Source organism: Tachysurus vachellii, chromosome 1, assembly GCF_030014155.1.
Source record: "Tachysurus vachellii isolate PV-2020 chromosome 1, HZAU_Pvac_v1, whole genome shotgun sequence".
Lineage (NCBI taxonomy): Eukaryota > Metazoa > Chordata > Actinopteri > Siluriformes > Bagridae > Tachysurus > Tachysurus vachellii.
In genome coordinates, this window is record NC_083460.1 from 31,647,336 (window position 1) to 31,665,156 (window position 17,821).

Below are 17,821 nucleotides of genomic sequence, written 5' to 3' on the forward strand. Positions count from 1 at the left end.
AAGCCCAAAGACATCTAACAGTGGCAAACATATAAATAATGCTTATTCTTATTGAAAATGTGAAACACCAAAATAATCAGTCAAGTGTACAGAATACTGAAGTGGTGTAGTGAGCTGTCCAGAAAACTGAAGTGGCTGGAATGCTGAAGAGTGTCCACAATATGGAAATTGGACATTTATGAAACATTTAATTGTACACATTACTCACATGCATGAAACACTAAAGTGTTCAGAAAACTGACATGAACTAGTGATGTGTCATTTGCAAATTAGTTGGCTCTTTGAATTGGATCTTTTAGGTAAACAGTATGAGCTGACTTGTTTGGAGTGGCTTCAATGCAAGGAGGGTTACTGTATTTGTCAATGCATATTTAAATTTAATTCAATTCAAATTCATTTGTATAGTGCATTTAACAATGGACACTGTCTCAAAGCAGATACAAAAAGATACAGAACAAAAGAAACATAATACAAAAGTTTAATATTATACGAAGATTAATACAATACAAAAATTCAAAATTAATATTAGACTTCTTTAATATTCTAATTAGTGACTGAGGCAACTGTGGCAAGGAAAAACACCCTTGGATGGTAGCCAGTGTAGAGACGATAAAATTGGGGTAAAATGATCGTATATTTTTGTCCTGATAAGAACTCTGGCAGCTGCATTTTGAACTGACTGAAGCCTATTTATTGAAGATGCAGGACAACCACCTAGTAAAGCATTACAATAGTCCAGTCTGGAGGACATGAATGTGTCAACTAGCTTCTCAGCATCAGATACAGACAGGATGTTTCTTAGCTTGGCAATATTTCTAAGATGGAAGAAGGCTGTTTTTGTAATATGGGCTATATGATTTTCATATTTTCATATTTCTTTTATATGATAAAGACAAGTTGCTGTCTAATATAACACACAAGTCTTTCACTGTGGAGCTAGTAGTTACAGTACGTCCTCTAAATATAAGTTGAATTGTGAGAGCTTCTGTGTACTGGTTTTTGGACCGATAAGTAATATATGTCTTATCAGAATTTAACAATAGAAAATTAAAGGTCATTCTATCTTTTACATCTTTAACACATTCTGTTAACCTGGACAATTCAGATATTTCATTGGGTTATTATAAGATATATAATTGGGTATCGTCAGCATAACATTGGAAGCTAATCCCATGCCATCTAATGATGTTTCCCAAGGAAAGCATGCATATTGAGAAAAGCAGAGGTCCTAAATCTGATTCTTGACGGACCCCATAATTAACTGCCAACAAACTGGAGGATTCTCCATTTGAATCTACAAAATGGTATCGATCAGACAGGTAGGATCTAAACCAATTTAATGCCTGTCCCAGAATACCTGTGTAACATTGTAAGCGATCTAGGAGAATGTTGTGATCTATAGTGTTGAATACAGCACTAAGATTATGTAGAACTAATAGTGACATGCAGTGAAGAATCTCATAAAGTCCTTACTTCTGAACTGTGAAGGAATAGTGTTTTCAGATATCAGATTTTTTGTTAATCTAGCTACTGTGTTAAATAAGAACCTGGGATTTTTTGGGGTATTTTCTATGAGTTTGCTCAGGTGCTCAACCCTAGCAGCTTTTAGAGCCTGTCTATAGCTAGACATACTGTCTTTGTACACAATTCTAAAAACCTCTAGTTTACTTTTTCTAGACTTTTGCTCAAAGTTACAGGTTGTTCTCTTGAGGGCCTGAATATGACTGTTATACCACGCAATACGTACGAGTCATTACAGCATAGTCAGGAAGACTTAAAGAATCTCGTGATCATCAAATTAAAAAAATAAATAAATAAACTTTTTCTAATACTCATGCAAAATGATTTATATGATCTTAAAACAGTCCTAAAGTCTGTTGTTTTGATGATTTAAAAAATAAACAAGTACATTAAAGGTGTGTATTTTCCTCTTTATTTAGATAGAATAATTCACTCTACATCACTGTAAAATTGTATATGGAAATGTCAGCAATACTTTGTTCAAAATTTGATAAAAGATGGATTCGAATGTAGATTCTATGGATGTTGGTTATGGATCAAGAACTAACTCAAGCGGCTGCTCACGGATGTCAGGACGAGGACGAGGTGGAGGATTAGCTCTGACAACAAAAACTTTCCATGGTTTGCTGGGACAGTTAAAGGAAGTGCTATTATCAAGCCTGAGCGCCTCATCTGTGGACAGAGAGGGCTTAAGCTCTGTAGTTGGGTTTTGGCTTTCTGAAAGTGTTTTGCTCTCCTGAGATTCTTCAGATGAATCATTTTTGTTAGGTTTGACCTCAAAGTCATGAATGTTCCTTAGTGGACTCCAACCTGGAGGACGTCTGCGAGTTATAAGGCTCTGAAATAAACATTTTGAGAAACAAAAAAATTAGGTTTTTAATTTTAAAAATTATAAAACATTTAAACTGAAATCTCCTGAAGTGTAGTATTCTACTGAAGTGTAGTATTCTCCTAAAAGGCGTGTCATTTGCAAACAAGTTGGCTCAGTATGTGGGAACAAAACGCCACAGACATTATTACAAAACTTTATACAAAATTATTCCACAAAAGCGGATTATCTCATCTCACCGTTTGTAAAGGTCCAGATTCACACTTTAAGGAAATGCCAGGGAGCTCATGTCTCCACGGGGCCACATCCACAGTCGAGTTGCAGTTGATGAATGTCTTAATGATGAAACAGTTGAATATGTATATATCAATAAAGTTAAAAATAATTGATCAAAAATAGCCCAAAGTACTGGCAAACCGAGACCATTTGTGATATTTTGCTATTTTATTAAAATTTGTGCAAACAGTGCTACTATAGTCTATAGTGGAGTCTATAGTGGATTGTCTTAGTCGATTGTCTCAACTTTCTCTAGTTTGCTATTTCTTGTATCATTTAACATTTTTGGTCATTTTAGAATCATAATTTCTAATTCATTCTAAAAATTTCTATTCCATTGCTTCCATCCTTTATGCTATTTTCTATTTGCCATTTTCAGACATCCCAAGTGTCCCGGAAGTTCCGGGAGTCTCCCGCATATTGATAGCGGCTCCCTGATGTCCGCAAATTAGTTACAATCTCCCGGAATCTAGAGCGAGCGAGCAAGAGCGCGCATGCGTGACAGAGACTGCGTGCCAAACCTTGTAGTGTGTGTGCGTATGCTTGTGTGCCTCATTAAGCGCATGTAAGACAGAGAGCATCCTGATTGGCCTGTTTTGGTAAGTCAACCAATCAATTGTCAGTGTGGGCGGGCTTTTATCTCTTCTCCCGAACCGAATTAACCAGTGTATCTAGAAACAGGAGCGTCATCATGGCCCATGGCATGGCAGAGGGAGAGTGCCCCAAAAAACCACAGTATAAGACACATTTTATACCATCATGGCCCATGGCATGGCAGAGGGAGAGTGCCCCAAAAAACCACAGTATAAGACACATTTTATACCATCATGGCCCATGGCATGGCAGAGGGAGAGTGCCACAAAAAAAAACACAGTATAAGACACATTTTATACCATCATGGCCCATGGCAGAGGGAGAGTGCCCCAAAAAAACCACAGTATAAGACACATTTTACACCATAATGGCCCGTGGCAGAGGGAGAGAGCCCCAAAAAACCACAGTATAAGACACATTTTACGCCAGACTACACGAAAGTGTCCGCCTGTCTTATAAGCGTTAAACATAATGACAATGTTGCATGCTGTAAAATTTATAACACATGTTGTAAATCACATGTTGACGTGACTTCAACACGTTTCTGCTCATGTGCATATTTTTCAGTCTGGCTAGTTGCCAAGACCTGTTGCAATGGAATATAAATAAAAGCAGTTTACATAAATAGTATAAGTGATCTACATATTTTAATATAATTAACAAAGAATTGGGTAACACTTTACAATAAGGTTCATTAGTTAACATTAGTTTACTACATTAGTTAACATGAACTAATAATGAACTGCACTTATAAAGCATTTATTTATCTTTGTTAATGTTAATTTGAACATTTACTAATACATTATTCAAATCTTGTTAACATTAGTTAATGCACTGTGAACTAACATGAACATAAACACATAAACAGCTGTATTTTTATTAACTAACATTAACAAAGATTAACAAATACAGTAACATGTGGTTAGTTCATGTTAGTTGAAACATTAACTAATGTTAACAAATGAGACCTTATTGTAGTGTTACTAATAATCACATCGGCTTATAGAAATTATATATTATGCTTTTATATCTTTTAGTGACCATAACATGTTAGGTAGGTGGGGGTGGGGGGTGGGGCCTTCAGAATACCTCCCTGAAAATACTTTTTGCAGTTTGGGATGTCTGCATTTTAAGAAATCAGTTAGAACTGCAATTTAATGTTGGAAAAAATGTGTGATGTCAAAGAGTTTGTGCACGTGCATAAGACACAATTGCCATTTCTTGTCTGCCCCAAAACTATCAATCCTCCTATCAAACACACCCTTTCATTTATCATCAAATGATTCCTATACAACAAATTTATACTAAGAAAGAATATTGAATATCACCTAAACCTTACATAACATTTATAAATAAAAAAATTTCATAACACTATACCAGAAAAAATAATTTTCCTTTGTCCCCATTTTCCATTCACATACTGGAGAATAGGTGGGATTAAATTTGCACTCCAGTCTATCATTTTTTAACCCCCTATTATGACTTCCACTCATTTTAAATTAATTTAAATTGAAAAATGTTTAAAACCTGCCCACTTACACTCTTACACTGGTTACACTGTTGTGTCAAAATCCTCATGTTGTGATTCTACACTTTGGCTCCGAAGCTCATGACTCATAAATGTATTAGAAAAGTTAATCAAATGTGATTCACAATGGACAGAGAAGGTTCTTTGTGAGTTTTACCAGTTCTGTAGCGTCTGGGTGACACTCGTCAGTAATGTACTTAAAGTCTTCTTTACTGCAGTTACTTTTCCGCATGTCAAACTGGAGCTGATATCTGAATCCGGCTATCACCTACACATGGAAACACACACACACACACACACACACACACACACACACACACACACACACACACACACACACACACACACATACACACACACATGCACACATTTGCAAAACAAGGTCAACTGACACATCCAATATTAGGGGATTTCTATTTATAAATTAATAAATTAATTTCATCAACATTAATACGTTTTATTGATTTGTTTAGGAGTAATGACTACTAAACTACATTTACAGTAATGACTACTGACTACGATCTACTAATGATCACATAATAATAATAATAATAATAATAATAATAATAATAATAATAATAATAATAATATACTATTTGTTTTTAATAGTCAATATATAATTAATTTTTTTGCTTACATTTTTCACATTAAACACTTAGTATTAATTATTAATATCATCTTCTTATTTGTATTTCTGTTATTTAATTTTACTATTAACTTATTACTGCTCAATACTGCTACTAAATAATATATATTCAGTTACATACATACATAGTGTGTTTGAGTACACTAACTATCTGTGGCGTGTACTTAAATAGACTTGCCTGTCTTGTGGCCCAGGCGACAGAGTTGAGGACGAAATGATGCGTGTGGTCGCTCACTTCGTTGGCTTTGGAAAGGGAATAACTCAGAGACTCTTTAATGTCACTACTCTTCACGCTGATACTCTCAGGACAGCCCAGACATGGAGGCCGTGGCTCTGCAATGAGTGGGGGCTCCACTGAGGAGAGCAACATACACATTGCTACTAAATCTGTGATTCTGATTGTTCAGAAGATAAGTTTTCGATAACAGCAGCTTTGACAGTAGTGAAGCAGCAATTCACAAATCACACCAAGGTGCTGATAGAACTCTGCATTGCACATCACACCGCTGACTTTTTTAAAACACATTTGTACTAATAATTATTGTGACAAAGGCTTAAAACATGTATAGTTGTTGATATGGTGAAGTTTTCTGTAAGGAATTTTTATTTAACTGTATTTAATCTCCACTGTTAGCACTTTGTTATGGCCAGAACTAGATCTTTAACTTTTTCTGGACATGACAAGAGTTTATTCTTTGCAGTTTCTCTGTAACATCACATGGTAGTTTTTGCCTTGAAAGAGAAGCAGCTGTGAAAAAGACTGTTTATAACTGCTATTATATAAGTGAGAAAAGGAGCCCATTACTTTTTATTTTAAATAGTGGGAATGTGTGTCATTTCTCTTATCACTAGATATCTAAAATGACATGATCTATTATGGCTAATTTTTGGCTACCGAATAACTTGCTGAAGTGATGAAGTGAATGTTTTGTACATGACTGAGTCAGTTCTTTTAGTCAGCACTTTCAGGTGAACTTTGAGCACCGACTTGTTTATATTAGTAATTTTGTAACTGTTGGATTCAAGTGTTGAATTGTTGAACCAGATCTAAGCCAAATGACTCCCTGATTCAGTGAAAAGAACCAGGATTTTCATCAGTACTACAAAGAGTAACGAATCAAACTTTATTTATTTAATAAGGATGCATTATGTGCTACCTCCTCTTGTCTTCATTGGATGCTGAATGTAATGTAATCTTGTTTAAACTTGTTCATTTATTTACTAAAGAGACAAAACATTTTGCATATAAATATAGAATAGAGCTAAATTTATAGGAATTGTGTGAGAAAGTAAAATAATTGCAGGGATGCCTGCTGTGCCACCTAGTGGCATCAGTGTCTAAAGATAAAGAGATAAGGGTTAATCTATTGACCCACCTGAACAGTGATGTGATAAGATCTCTTGAGTTTCTTTCAGCAGGAGTCTTGCATGACAATGTCTGAGCAACTAGAAACATAGAAATTAGATAAACAAATAATCAGATGAAGCCATATTACAACTCGTTTCTAACTTGCTGTTAGTACCTTTGAGGAATCTTGAATGTAGTCACATTTCTGCCAGGTTTTGTCTTCTCCTGCTGTGCAGTTCGATTCCCTTGCTGTAAAATGTACTGAGAGAAAATTGCTTGATTCATTCTGGGACTGGGATGAAAAAAATAAAAGGAATCCATGATGAAATATTGCTTGGATTGAATTAAATGCAAAAAACTATATAGTAAGACTTTATATCTTCAAAGCCTACCTGTGCAGCCTCAATGATCTGATACAGAGCCAGCTGGTTTCCTTCAGTTAATCCTTTATTATGTGCTGAAAGAACCAAATCCACGGCACCGTAGACATTTAAATCATCACACTGAAGCCTGGTCTCCTGGTCCGCATGTGATCCAGAGCAAAAAAGCCATGACAAGGCCAAAATCACCCAAATGCTGTGTCCTTGCATTATTCCAAAGTCTTGTGCATGCCTGACTACCCTGTGGCTAAAGAGTCTCAGTTACCTAAATAACCCACACTCTGTCACTGCACTGATCATCTGATGATACACACTCTGGGGTTGTAATGCAAATGCTGGGGTTGTCTGCTGGGGTTGTAATGCAAATGTTTGCTCACTTGTAAGCCTGTCCCTCTGCCCACACATCTCTCTAAAATCAATAATTTCTTTTGGGTTCAGAGTGCTCTCTCTCTCTCTCTCTCTCTCTCTCTCTCTCTCTCTCTCTCTCTCTCTCTCTCTCACACACACACACACACACACACACACATCAAAGCGTGCAACTAGACTAAAGCTTTTAAAGGTGCAGATTTAAAACATTTTAAAGATATGCAATAATACTTTTTTTAATGACACACAAGGTAAAGTGTGATTGAAAATATTGTCATACAATTGATTACTGCGTCAGCTATATACGGTTAAAATGAAAATAAAAGCTTCTTGAATTGACTTGACTAGACTTGATTTTGCATTGTGTTAACCAATTGGTAAATTGTGTATTTATCAAAATACCTTTTGTTTCATTGATTTATTGATTTTGAATTTAATAGCAGTAATAGAGTAATAGCACTTTTACATGAAAAATGTTTTGTTTCTCTTCTACCTATGCTTAATATAGACTATTCACTTAGTTATTACAATTAAAGCATGTAGTTAAAAAAGAGAAAACATCTCATCCTGTAACATTGATTGCTATTTGTTTGTAATGTCTAAACATCAGCATTCCTCCACAGTATTTTCTGAGAATAAAGACATGTACGCTTCACAGTTATGGACTCATATTTCCGTGTACATGAGTGTTTCTTGATATGATGATGCTGTCTGAGTGTGACATGTGCTAGTATTACTCTAACCTGTTCATCCGATTTATTTCTGAAAAAAAATGACTCATGTACATTGTGTGTCCACTTCATATTCCCCCCACACACATGATGTTTACAGGGTAAACTTTGAGTCATAGATCAGAGTTCAGGATTGGGAGAATGTCAACATTCAACAGACCAGTATTTTTTTTTGACAAAGCTCGGCCATCAAAACTTCAATGATAGTGATATGGACTAAATTTCTAGAAAGAATCAATTTTTGTGTTATTTGTTGTAATAATAATAATAATAATAATAATAATAATAATAATAATAATAATAATAATAATAATAATAAAAAAAAAAATATAATAATAATAATAATAATAATAATAATAAAATCTTAAACCATGTCCATGTTCCTTATATAGTTTAGGACTTTTTGTAATCACAAAAAGAACAAAGTCTAGTTAAATGTTAAAACAGTATGAATGGGGTGTCAATACTTTTCTTTCCTACTGTAGGCTTGTATATAGCAGTATCACTAATAAAAGAATCCACCTCCTCAGGTTAGAATGTGAAACTGTAGTAGTGGTGAGAAGTCAGAGTTTGCAGAACCAATTCAATTCAAATCAAACCTCCAAATCACAATTTTAAAGTTTTGAAGTTTTTTGGCTTTGCTGTACTGATCAGACTCAGTACAAACCAGAGACATCATTAATAAACATGACACTGTATCTTGTAATCTTCTAAATTGCTGGTCAGTTTTCTGTTTTTTGCCTTCTAACACAGGCGTAAACAGTCTGATGGTGAACGGGTTTGACTGATTCATTAAAGAGAATCAAAAGTATGTCTGATTCAGAAGTCAAATATCACTGAACTGTAGCAGAAACCTGTTAACAGTACAGATGATAATGAGGTTCCACTGTCTGTCTGTCTGTCTGTCTGTCTGTCTGTCTGTCTGTCTCTCTGTCTCTCTGTCTGTCTGTAAAATGTATCAGCTCAAAAGAATGATTCATTTACGAGTCAAACATCATTAATAAGTACAATTAATGCTATTGTATAAAACTGTATTACAATTACAATTAAAAATAAAATTTAAGAGGAAGATAAAATTTTTAGGGAATTTGGGAAATTTTGTTTCTGCATGCAAACTAAAGACAAAAAAGGTTTAAGCGAATCAACTACATTTTGGTTAATTGTAGAATTCATACAACTAGGCCTTTAAAACGTGATCTTGACTTATTTGTTTTTTTTGTTGTATACATATGTGTTGTTTACTCTTCCCTTTCCCAATGTCACTATTTTTTCTGTTTTTTTTTTCATAAATGATGGTGGTATATGTGAATGTGAAATGGAATTTACTTCTGAACAAAGGTGTTGTTTGATCTTTTTCTTACAGTTAGTTCTGCTGCTGTGTGGTTGTTTGAGAAATGAGAAATCAGTTAAACACTTCTCTCTTCAAACTCGGTGGTGAGATTCAGCAGCTGCTGTTCAGCTTTTTTCTTCCTGAAGACTTTGGAAGAGTAAACAAAGTTTTCAGAATGCGGTTGCATCAGTCACATAGACAAACTGCAGCAGTGTGTAATTAAGGATAATACACTTTGACCTCCTCTACCTTTGACCCCTGAGCTAAAACGCTCTGCTGCTTTGCTTCTCAGAAGGTCTTATATAAAATCCTCCATTCCGAGTAGATATTGAACAAATATTAATCAGAATTCACGATATGAGTGTGTATTAGAGATGTTGAAGCAGTGCTCAGCTGACTGCAGCAACAAATCTTCATTTATTAAGGAGAATAAAATTGGTTTTAAGAAAAGGCAAACCAGAGCTCTTTTTGTTTGACTGCTAATTTTAAGTATTTATCTGTGTCTATCTGATCTATCTGTCCATCAGTATTTGTCATTCTTTCTCTGTGACTCTGTCTGTCTTTGTCCGTTTGTCTCTGTTTGGTTGTCCATCTTTCTGTCTTTACACAATATCAGTAACCCTAACAGATCTTGCCAGGCTGTCTTTCTATCTATTTATCTGTCTGTCTGTCTGATTGTCTGTCAGAATACAGGAGTAATTGGGTTAGACCGCATGCAGTGACAAAAGTAAGATTCTACACTGTAAAAATGACTTCAAACAGTGAACACATGTTAATGATGAAAATATAAACTGAACACCATTATATTAATAGGTTTTGACTCTTGAGATTGTCTGTCTGTCTGTTCGTCTGTCTGTCTGTCTCTATTTGTTATATAGAAAACAAAAGAACATTTTAAGGAAGTGAATGTTTCTGGGAATGCGTATGAGGTGTCTGAAGATGAGGTGATGTAACAGCAGTGTGTGTTGTGTGTAAGCTTTTAGTAGTTTCTGTCATTTAATGAGCACAGTGACAGTGTTGTGTGTGCTGTGTAACCTGGACAGTGTTGAGTGTAATATCGCCCCCTATGTGACAACACATAGTCAGCATTTACTGATGAATTGAGGAAGACTGAGTTAAAGGCAGTGTGACTAAAAAGTTGATCTCAATGATGATACACTGTGTAACAAGCATAACTTTACAAATCAGAATAAGAAAAAGTTTTGGTGATTATCATCGCATTTTGTATTGTCTTTCTTGTATCATGCTCCTTGTCATTCTCAGTTCTTTTTTTTTTTTTTTTTTTTTTTTACAGATGGGGATATTAATATCTTATTAATCAGCTTTCACTTTGAGCACTTTTTCAAAACAGTCAACTTCATAGCTAAATTAATGTCCATAAAAGTTATATCCTTTTAACAAACATATATCTGTCTGTCCATCAATCTGTTGTTCTCTGTCTGTGTGTCTGTGTGTTATCTGTCTCTAGGTCTGACTCTATCTATCTATCTATCTATCTATCTATCTATCTATCTATCTATCTATCTATCTATCTGTTTATGATAATCACAATACAATCTAGGAATAACTAAAAGTTAGTCTAATCTAGTACACATTTCCACGGCGACAAGTGCATAATTAAAGGGAATACACCTTTTACACAATAGTGGCAAATAAAATTACTCAATTGTACGCACAGAAATACTTCAGACTGAGTTGTACAGGAAGAGACCTCCTACTGCTATAACATGACAGCACTTCTCATAAAGGATGTCCCCATAAAACTACCAGCACATTTAAACACAATACACACACTTAACAGAGACAGAGCAGTTTCATTTCTCAAGATGACTAATTCACAACGAAATACCATGTACTTCTTCGTCCTCACTGCTCTGCTGTTTGTAGGTGAGTTTAGGTTTTCTTTTCTCTACATGATGTGAGTTTTACAGAGGCCAAGAAACTAAACATTAAAGGTTTAAAAGCAACGCTATTTATATAAGAGATGAATAATAGGCTTTACTGATAGTGTACATCTCTCAAGCAAACTTTTTTCTGTATTAGTTGTTTCTTTTGTAAATCAGCAGCTTAGTATTAGGTCAAGGTGAACCTTAAAGGGTGTGACCACTTGTCCAGGTGTGATGCTATGAATATGAATAAATGTCAGTTATACAGATTAGAGTAATATAGGTTAAATATTGGTCATTGCTAATTGACATATCTTTATAGATTTGAGCCTGTAAAAATATGTGTAGGCTATACACTGCATAATCAGAATCATAAATAACACTATACTATACAAGATAATACAGACAATACAAGACAATGCAGATGTGATACAATAGACATTATTATGAAGTTATTATGAGTATCATTATTATGAGTATTAAATATGAATACAGAATATATGACTGATCAGTTATGTACATAAAGTGTGGGAAGTGCACGGTGCAAATAACAATGTTGTGCAATATTATGCTTTTTGTACAATATATAGCAGCAGTAGTGTGTGTAATATATACAGATGATGTGATGACTGACAGTTCTGATAATGCAGTACTTATATATATGAAGCAATGAATATAATTATGGTGAGTTGTTAATCTACTGTATGTATACAGTAATGACATTAAAATTGCAATAACTTTTAAGGTGTAACTTCAATCAAAACTTGACTTTTATGTGAAAGATTAATTCCTGATGAGCCAAATTACACGCTTATATCGTGAGCACGGGTAATATCTCTTAAGTGGATGATGATCCTAACAAAAACACATAGACTTGTTTAACTCTAATTGATTCTGTCTGCATTTAGCTATCTCAAGGGCTGAAGCGAAGAATTCTGATAACTTGGTCTGTTGATCGTAGATCTTAATGGGACACAAGCACGCTTTGTTAGAAAGAGCTGATATGGGAGACTCCTTCATTAAATGTTAAATAAATGTCATTGTACAATAAAATATCACCATATCAACAATTACACCAGAATTTCAATTATGGTTATGTGGATGGTGCATCATACAAATTTCTGGGACTAAGCTGTTACTATGATAACATTAAGACATTAACCTGCATTAAAATAAAAAGCATAATATAATCACCTTCTGGAATTCTGGCCTTTCATCTTGGCTCACTGTGAGCTATTCAAATGTCAAACAACCAAAAGTACCAAAATAATTCGAAAGCAAACAAAAATTCTCTAAAACATGTGAACCATCAGGTAAAAAGAGAGAACTTGTTGTATTAAACATTTTACTATTTATGTGTCAGCCATCAATTCATTACACTTTTTTTTTGGTGAATAAGACACTCTTTTGATAAGTGAGCTGAAAAGTGAACACCATCATGATGTGTGTTTAGTTTGTGGTTCTGTACCCACAGGAAGCAGTGTGTCATCGAAAGTTGAAGGCTCTTTGCTCTCTGAGGTCTTTGAGAACCAAGTGAAAGATGTTGATGCTCTGCACAACATGTCCAAGAAACCAAGCCTCCAACCCAAAGAAAGCACACCACTGATAGAGACATACATCCTGAGGAAAGGTGACCAAGTGTGTGCGATGGCCAGGCTTGGTGTGGTGTTTGTGGTAAAAGAGAAAGAGGTAGTGCTAACAAAGTTTCAGCGCTTTTTTCTGTTTAACTGCACATTGTGGTCAAAAACACACTTAGTCAAGTCCCACTATGAGAGCTGTGAAAAACATCTCACACACATACACATCAGCTTATGCAACAGTTTTAGACTTTGCTGCATTTTCAATTGTTGCTGGCCTGGTACCATTAAGACAATTTACTGTACCTGTAATATTAGCATAGGTTCGAAATTTTACACTCCAGACACTTTGTAATCTAAACACTCCAAAGAAAGAAAGAGGTTTGGACATTAGAATGTGCAGATGTGTGCATTAGGATATTTTAAAATCATCTCAATCCCACCTCTTCACCAGTCTCCCTTCACTCATGAAGGAATCCTGAGAGCAATCCTGTTTGTGCAAATCTTGTGCAGAAGTTCTGCTCAGTCTCACCTACTTCTATAAGAAATCCAATCCTGTTTGCTTTTCCCAGGAATTCCACACATCCACACACAAAGAGCTTCTGGCCAATATCAATAAAGATATAAAATGTAAAACTGTACATTTGGGTTTGTGTGATGTGTGTTTAAAGCTCACTGTAACTGTGTGTAGAATTACAGTCTGTAAGTGTGCTTGTAAAATATTTACAATTAACATTTAACCTGTACATTAATACATGATAAAGACTGAATTATGCATTCAATTTACATAAATATTTTTCTTTTAATTGTCTAGAAAACATTGTATTTCAACATTGAGCCCAAATCCACCAGGACCACCGGATACTGTACTGACCAGAAAGCTATCCTCTCTCTTGAGTTTGATGGAGGAAACCTGGAATTTACTTTCATTAAGGTTATAAGCTGTGACTGAATTTAAGTGCTGTTGATTATGTTTTGAAGCAGAACTTCATGTAATGAGTATATATGAATTTCCAGGGGAAGTTCCAGTGTCAGATCATGAGCAGGTCACTTTAGGTCATTTTATTTCACGTATTTCAGATCAATTTGAAAATTCTAATAATTTATTTTGTATAAAAGAATAAAACATCACATTTTTGTTTATTTGATTATGTAAAAAGGTTTCATAAGCTTGTCATGTTACTGAGAAACCACACAACATAAACTACTCCTAGCTTTCAGTGGAATTTAGCTGAAGTTTGATAGTTGGAAACCTAATGTTGGCTGAAGTTGCATTATTCCAGCCTGAGGTTGAATATCATTGTTCTGTAAGGAGATGTTTATTTAACATGTATGGAAGCAGATGCTAAATCAGCTCTTTAAGTCTTGGAAGTTTTCCAACACAGGAAAGTTTTTAAGCTGCAATTTTTTGTCTTAACTCTAAGAGAGAGAAAACTGATGAGGGAATATCTTTTTAAAGGTACATTACAGTGAGATATTATAAAGATACCATGCTGTGTCCACAAGTGAGAACATATATTTTTAAGGAAATTATTCAAAAATTGCTGTAGTATAAGAGGAATATAATATTTATGAATGTTAGAACAAAATAATCAGTACTAGTTAGCATCAGACTGCATCACAGCACATCACTGTTGATTATTTGTCTATAACAGGTACTTGTGTACTTCTTACATTGCTATTTATTTTGGATTTCTGTTAACACTTGATCTTTTTCCTTCACCTGCAGAATAGTAATCAGTCATATGTGAGCACGATGAGAGCTCTGCTGGAGCCTGAGCCTTTCTGTAAACAATGCAAAGGTAAAGTTTTAACATGTAGCATTCAAAACAAATGTTTTATCTTATTTTAATGTTTATGTATTTTATGTTCCTATTATTGAGATGATGTTCCAGTCAGTTTGATCTAAAAGTAAAAAGATCATTAATATTGCTTGGTGATTTTAAGTTTTTTGGGGCCCATTTTTATTAGGATAATTATTGTGGATAATAACATATGAAGTAAAATATAAAGACACTTTTCACAACACAACTGCCACTCCTCTCTCCCACAGGTAAAAGCTACACTGGCATATTGGACCATGAGAAGCTCTTTAAGACCACCCAGGGCAAGAGCTTCAAGTGCCAGTCAAAGACTTCCCTGAAGATGGCTGAAAACCTGAAGATTAAACTAATCCCTCTGCAGATTCAAGCTTTTGACCTTCCCATGAACAATTTTGGAAAAGGTGCTTATATTTTAAACATTGCACATATTCCTTTGCTTTGCTGTGTAATTTAAAAATTATAAGTATTTTTGAATAAACCAGGACAGCACGTGTAAATGTTGTAACAGGGACTGTGGTTTGATAAAATGACATCAGTTTTATTTTTGGCTGTTTACAAATCTGGATTTTTTGAGACTTTTATGACAGAAACCTAAACAGCACTAACAGCAGTCATAATAAAATAAAAATAACAATAAGGAGACGTGAAAAAAACTTGTAGTTGAGTTTCTAGATCACACTGCAGGTTCACACGCCATATCAATGACAGTTGTGTTTAAGGTGTTAAATAGTCACGTGTATTAAACATAACTTGTGGGATCATATGATTTTTTTTTAAAAAGCACACTGAATAAATATGAGGGATGAATCAATGGGTACTGATGAGACCGGTGATATACATTGATCAGCCTGAAATTTGACTAAACTTATTATTATTATTGCAGAGACAGAGTGTTGGGCCGACTACACCAAAAGGATCATGCCCATTGTGGTGGGTGCTGTAGTCGCAGGAATAATCCTCATTGCCATTCTGGTGTTTGTGCTCAAGCGTGAACGCCGTGGTCATGGCTATGAACAACTCTAAGTGTCAACATCATAAAAAAACCTCAATTAACGACACTGTTTTACACCATAAAGTATCTAAAACCAGCCTGTTAAGATACCCGGCATGATTACACCTTCAGAATGTTCAGCATCTATCAGCCATCATATGCTAAAATACATGTTTAAAAAATGTTTACAAATTTTCACCATTCAGAAAGCTACATGTGAGTCTTTATGTATTGTCTGTGTGAATATAGGACTCATATGAGTTTACTTTTCCATGTAATTATATGCAATAAAATACAGAGGAATTGTATAACGTTGTGTTTTCTTTAAATTTCAAATTTTTTTTTATTTAAACAATTTACATTTTACAAGTATACATTTTTAAATCTTATTACGCGTGTAATGCACTAGCAATAAACGTAGGGAGCTTGGTATACCCTATGAAGTGCTCTTTTATAATAATAATAATAATAATAATAATAATAATAATAATAATAATAATAATAAGAATTAAAGCTGCAAGCAGCATTTCCCGAGTTCAAGCGTTTAAGGCCTTTAGGGAGTTTAAGGCCTTAAAGGATTTTCACATACACAAAGTGAGCCGCTAGTTACAGAGGGTGGCACCCGCTCCTAACCTAGTGTCTCTAATACAGAAAAGCTTACCAACGTGTTGCACAATATATGTCATGTGAAGTACTCACCTGTCCAGTTTTCCCTAAAATAAACAAAGTCATATCCATAAAGCGAAGAAACACAAGCATCCAGATGCAGAACGAGTGACCCGCAAGTCACATACACAAAGTGACCGGCAAGTCACATACACAAAGTGACCCTCAAGTCACATACACAAAGTGACCCTCAAGTCACATACACAAAGTGACCCTCAAGTCACATACACAACGTGACCCTCAAGTCACATACACAAAGTGACCCTCAAGTCACATACACAAAGTGACCCGCAAGTCACATACACAAAATAACTAAGAAATTGGGATACATGAACAGTCTGACATACTAAAACTGAATGAACCACAATAGAGCCCTCTAATTGAAGCTGAATGTGCTTGGAGGAGAGCACTAACTCAGGGCTCAGAGATTCTAGAATCAGAGCCTCTGTTTCGGATTCTAATTCTGATTCTGATTCTGGTTGATTGGTGGATCGATGGGTGATGTCACACAGGATAATGAAGATTGACAGGAGATGTGGCAATGGTAGGGAATGGTAGGGCAGGCCAGGCAATGGTAGGCAATGGCAATGGTAGGGATCTGAAAAGATAGATAGTGGAGCAAAGAGAGAGAGAGAGAGAACAAGAACAATCAATCGCCGCGGTTTTTGAACTGTGACCTCAGTTTGACCTCATTCACATGTGTCCCAAGTTTGGTGTTGATAGCTCATTTAGTTCTTGAGTTATTGACATTTTAGTAAAACTGGCTCCTCACAGTCCAAACGTTTTGGGGCCCCTTAAGGACCCTGAATCAAAATTTCGACTTTTTTCGACAATTATTGACATTGAGACTCCAGAGAATATTACTGCACTGGATTGGTCTCGATCAGGCGAAAAACCTAGGACTAGTTCGCAAAAGTAGGTTTCGGACAAAATGCACTATAGCGAAAAAATTTAATGGCGGAAATGAAATCAGAGATATACGTTTTTTAAGTCATGAGCCAAGGAGTCCAATGATATAAAGCACTTGAGATTTGGACATAGGGGTTTTAGGGGTTTAGGGGGTATGGGGACAAACGCGTTGAGGGGTGCTGAAGCGCCCCAAATTGTCCGATTCCGCTGAGACCTTGGCCCTGAGTAACTGTGACCAGTACTACCATCTGACCAAGTTTGAGCTCTCTAGGCCTTACGGTTTGGGCTGCACGATCGTTTCTAGGGCGGAATAATAATAATAATAATAATAATAATAATAATAATAATAATAATAATAATTAAAGCTGCAAGCAGCATTTCCCGGGTTCAAGCGTTTAAGGCCTTTAGGGAGTTTAAGGC

General features: G+C 35.2%; 2 protein-coding genes across 2 annotated transcripts; one reads left to right on the forward strand and one right to left on the reverse strand.

The window, feature by feature from the left end:
* Positions 1-1,910: 1,910 nt before the first annotated feature.
* On the reverse strand, positions 1,911-7,483 carry kng1 (kininogen 1). Its single transcript, XM_060883359.1, has 7 exons — positions 7,135-7,483; positions 6,918-7,034; positions 6,771-6,840; positions 5,573-5,748; positions 4,906-5,016; positions 2,590-2,685; positions 1,911-2,359 (listed from the first exon to the last, which is right to left on the reverse strand). The coding sequence occupies exons 1-7, from the start codon at positions 7,330-7,332 to the stop codon at positions 2,051-2,053; spliced, it is 1,077 nt and encodes a 358-aa protein (XP_060739342.1). The 5' UTR covers positions 7,333-7,483; the 3' UTR covers positions 1,911-2,050.
* A 3,811-nt stretch (positions 7,484-11,294) lies between these two features.
* lamp3 (lysosomal associated membrane protein 3) lies at positions 11,295-16,137 on the forward strand. Its single transcript, XM_060864908.1, has 6 exons — positions 11,295-11,436; positions 12,910-13,124; positions 13,827-13,946; positions 14,742-14,814; positions 15,066-15,236; positions 15,719-16,137. Exons 1-6 carry the CDS (start codon positions 11,376-11,378, stop codon positions 15,856-15,858), a joined length of 780 nt encoding a protein of 259 aa, XP_060720891.1. The 5' UTR covers positions 11,295-11,375; the 3' UTR covers positions 15,859-16,137.
* Positions 16,138-17,821: the final 1,684 nt, after the last annotated feature.

Bases quoted from the DNA above. Each gene is read 5' to 3' on its own strand.
- kng1 (XM_060883359.1), bottom strand. From the start codon at position 7,332: ATGCAAGGACACAGCATTTGGGTGATTTTGGCCTTGTCATGGCTTTTT. The intron at 5,017-5,572 runs GCAAGTCTATTT...TTCCATGTGTAG, and splicing joins TCGCCTGGGCCACAAGACAG to GTGATAGCCGGATTCAGATA. The intron at 2,360-2,589 runs GTGAGATGAGAT...TGTTTATTTCAG, and splicing joins AATCTGGACCTTTACAAACG to AGCCTTATAACTCGCAGACG.
- lamp3 (XM_060864908.1), top strand. From the start codon at position 11,376: ATGACTAATTCACAACGAAATACCATGTACTTCTTCGTCCTCACTGCT. The intron at 11,437-12,909 runs GTGAGTTTAGGT...CTGTACCCACAG, and splicing joins CACTGCTCTGCTGTTTGTAG to GAAGCAGTGTGTCATCGAAA. The intron at 14,815-15,065 runs GTAAAGTTTTAA...TCTCTCCCACAG, and splicing joins TTTCTGTAAACAATGCAAAG to GTAAAAGCTACACTGGCATA.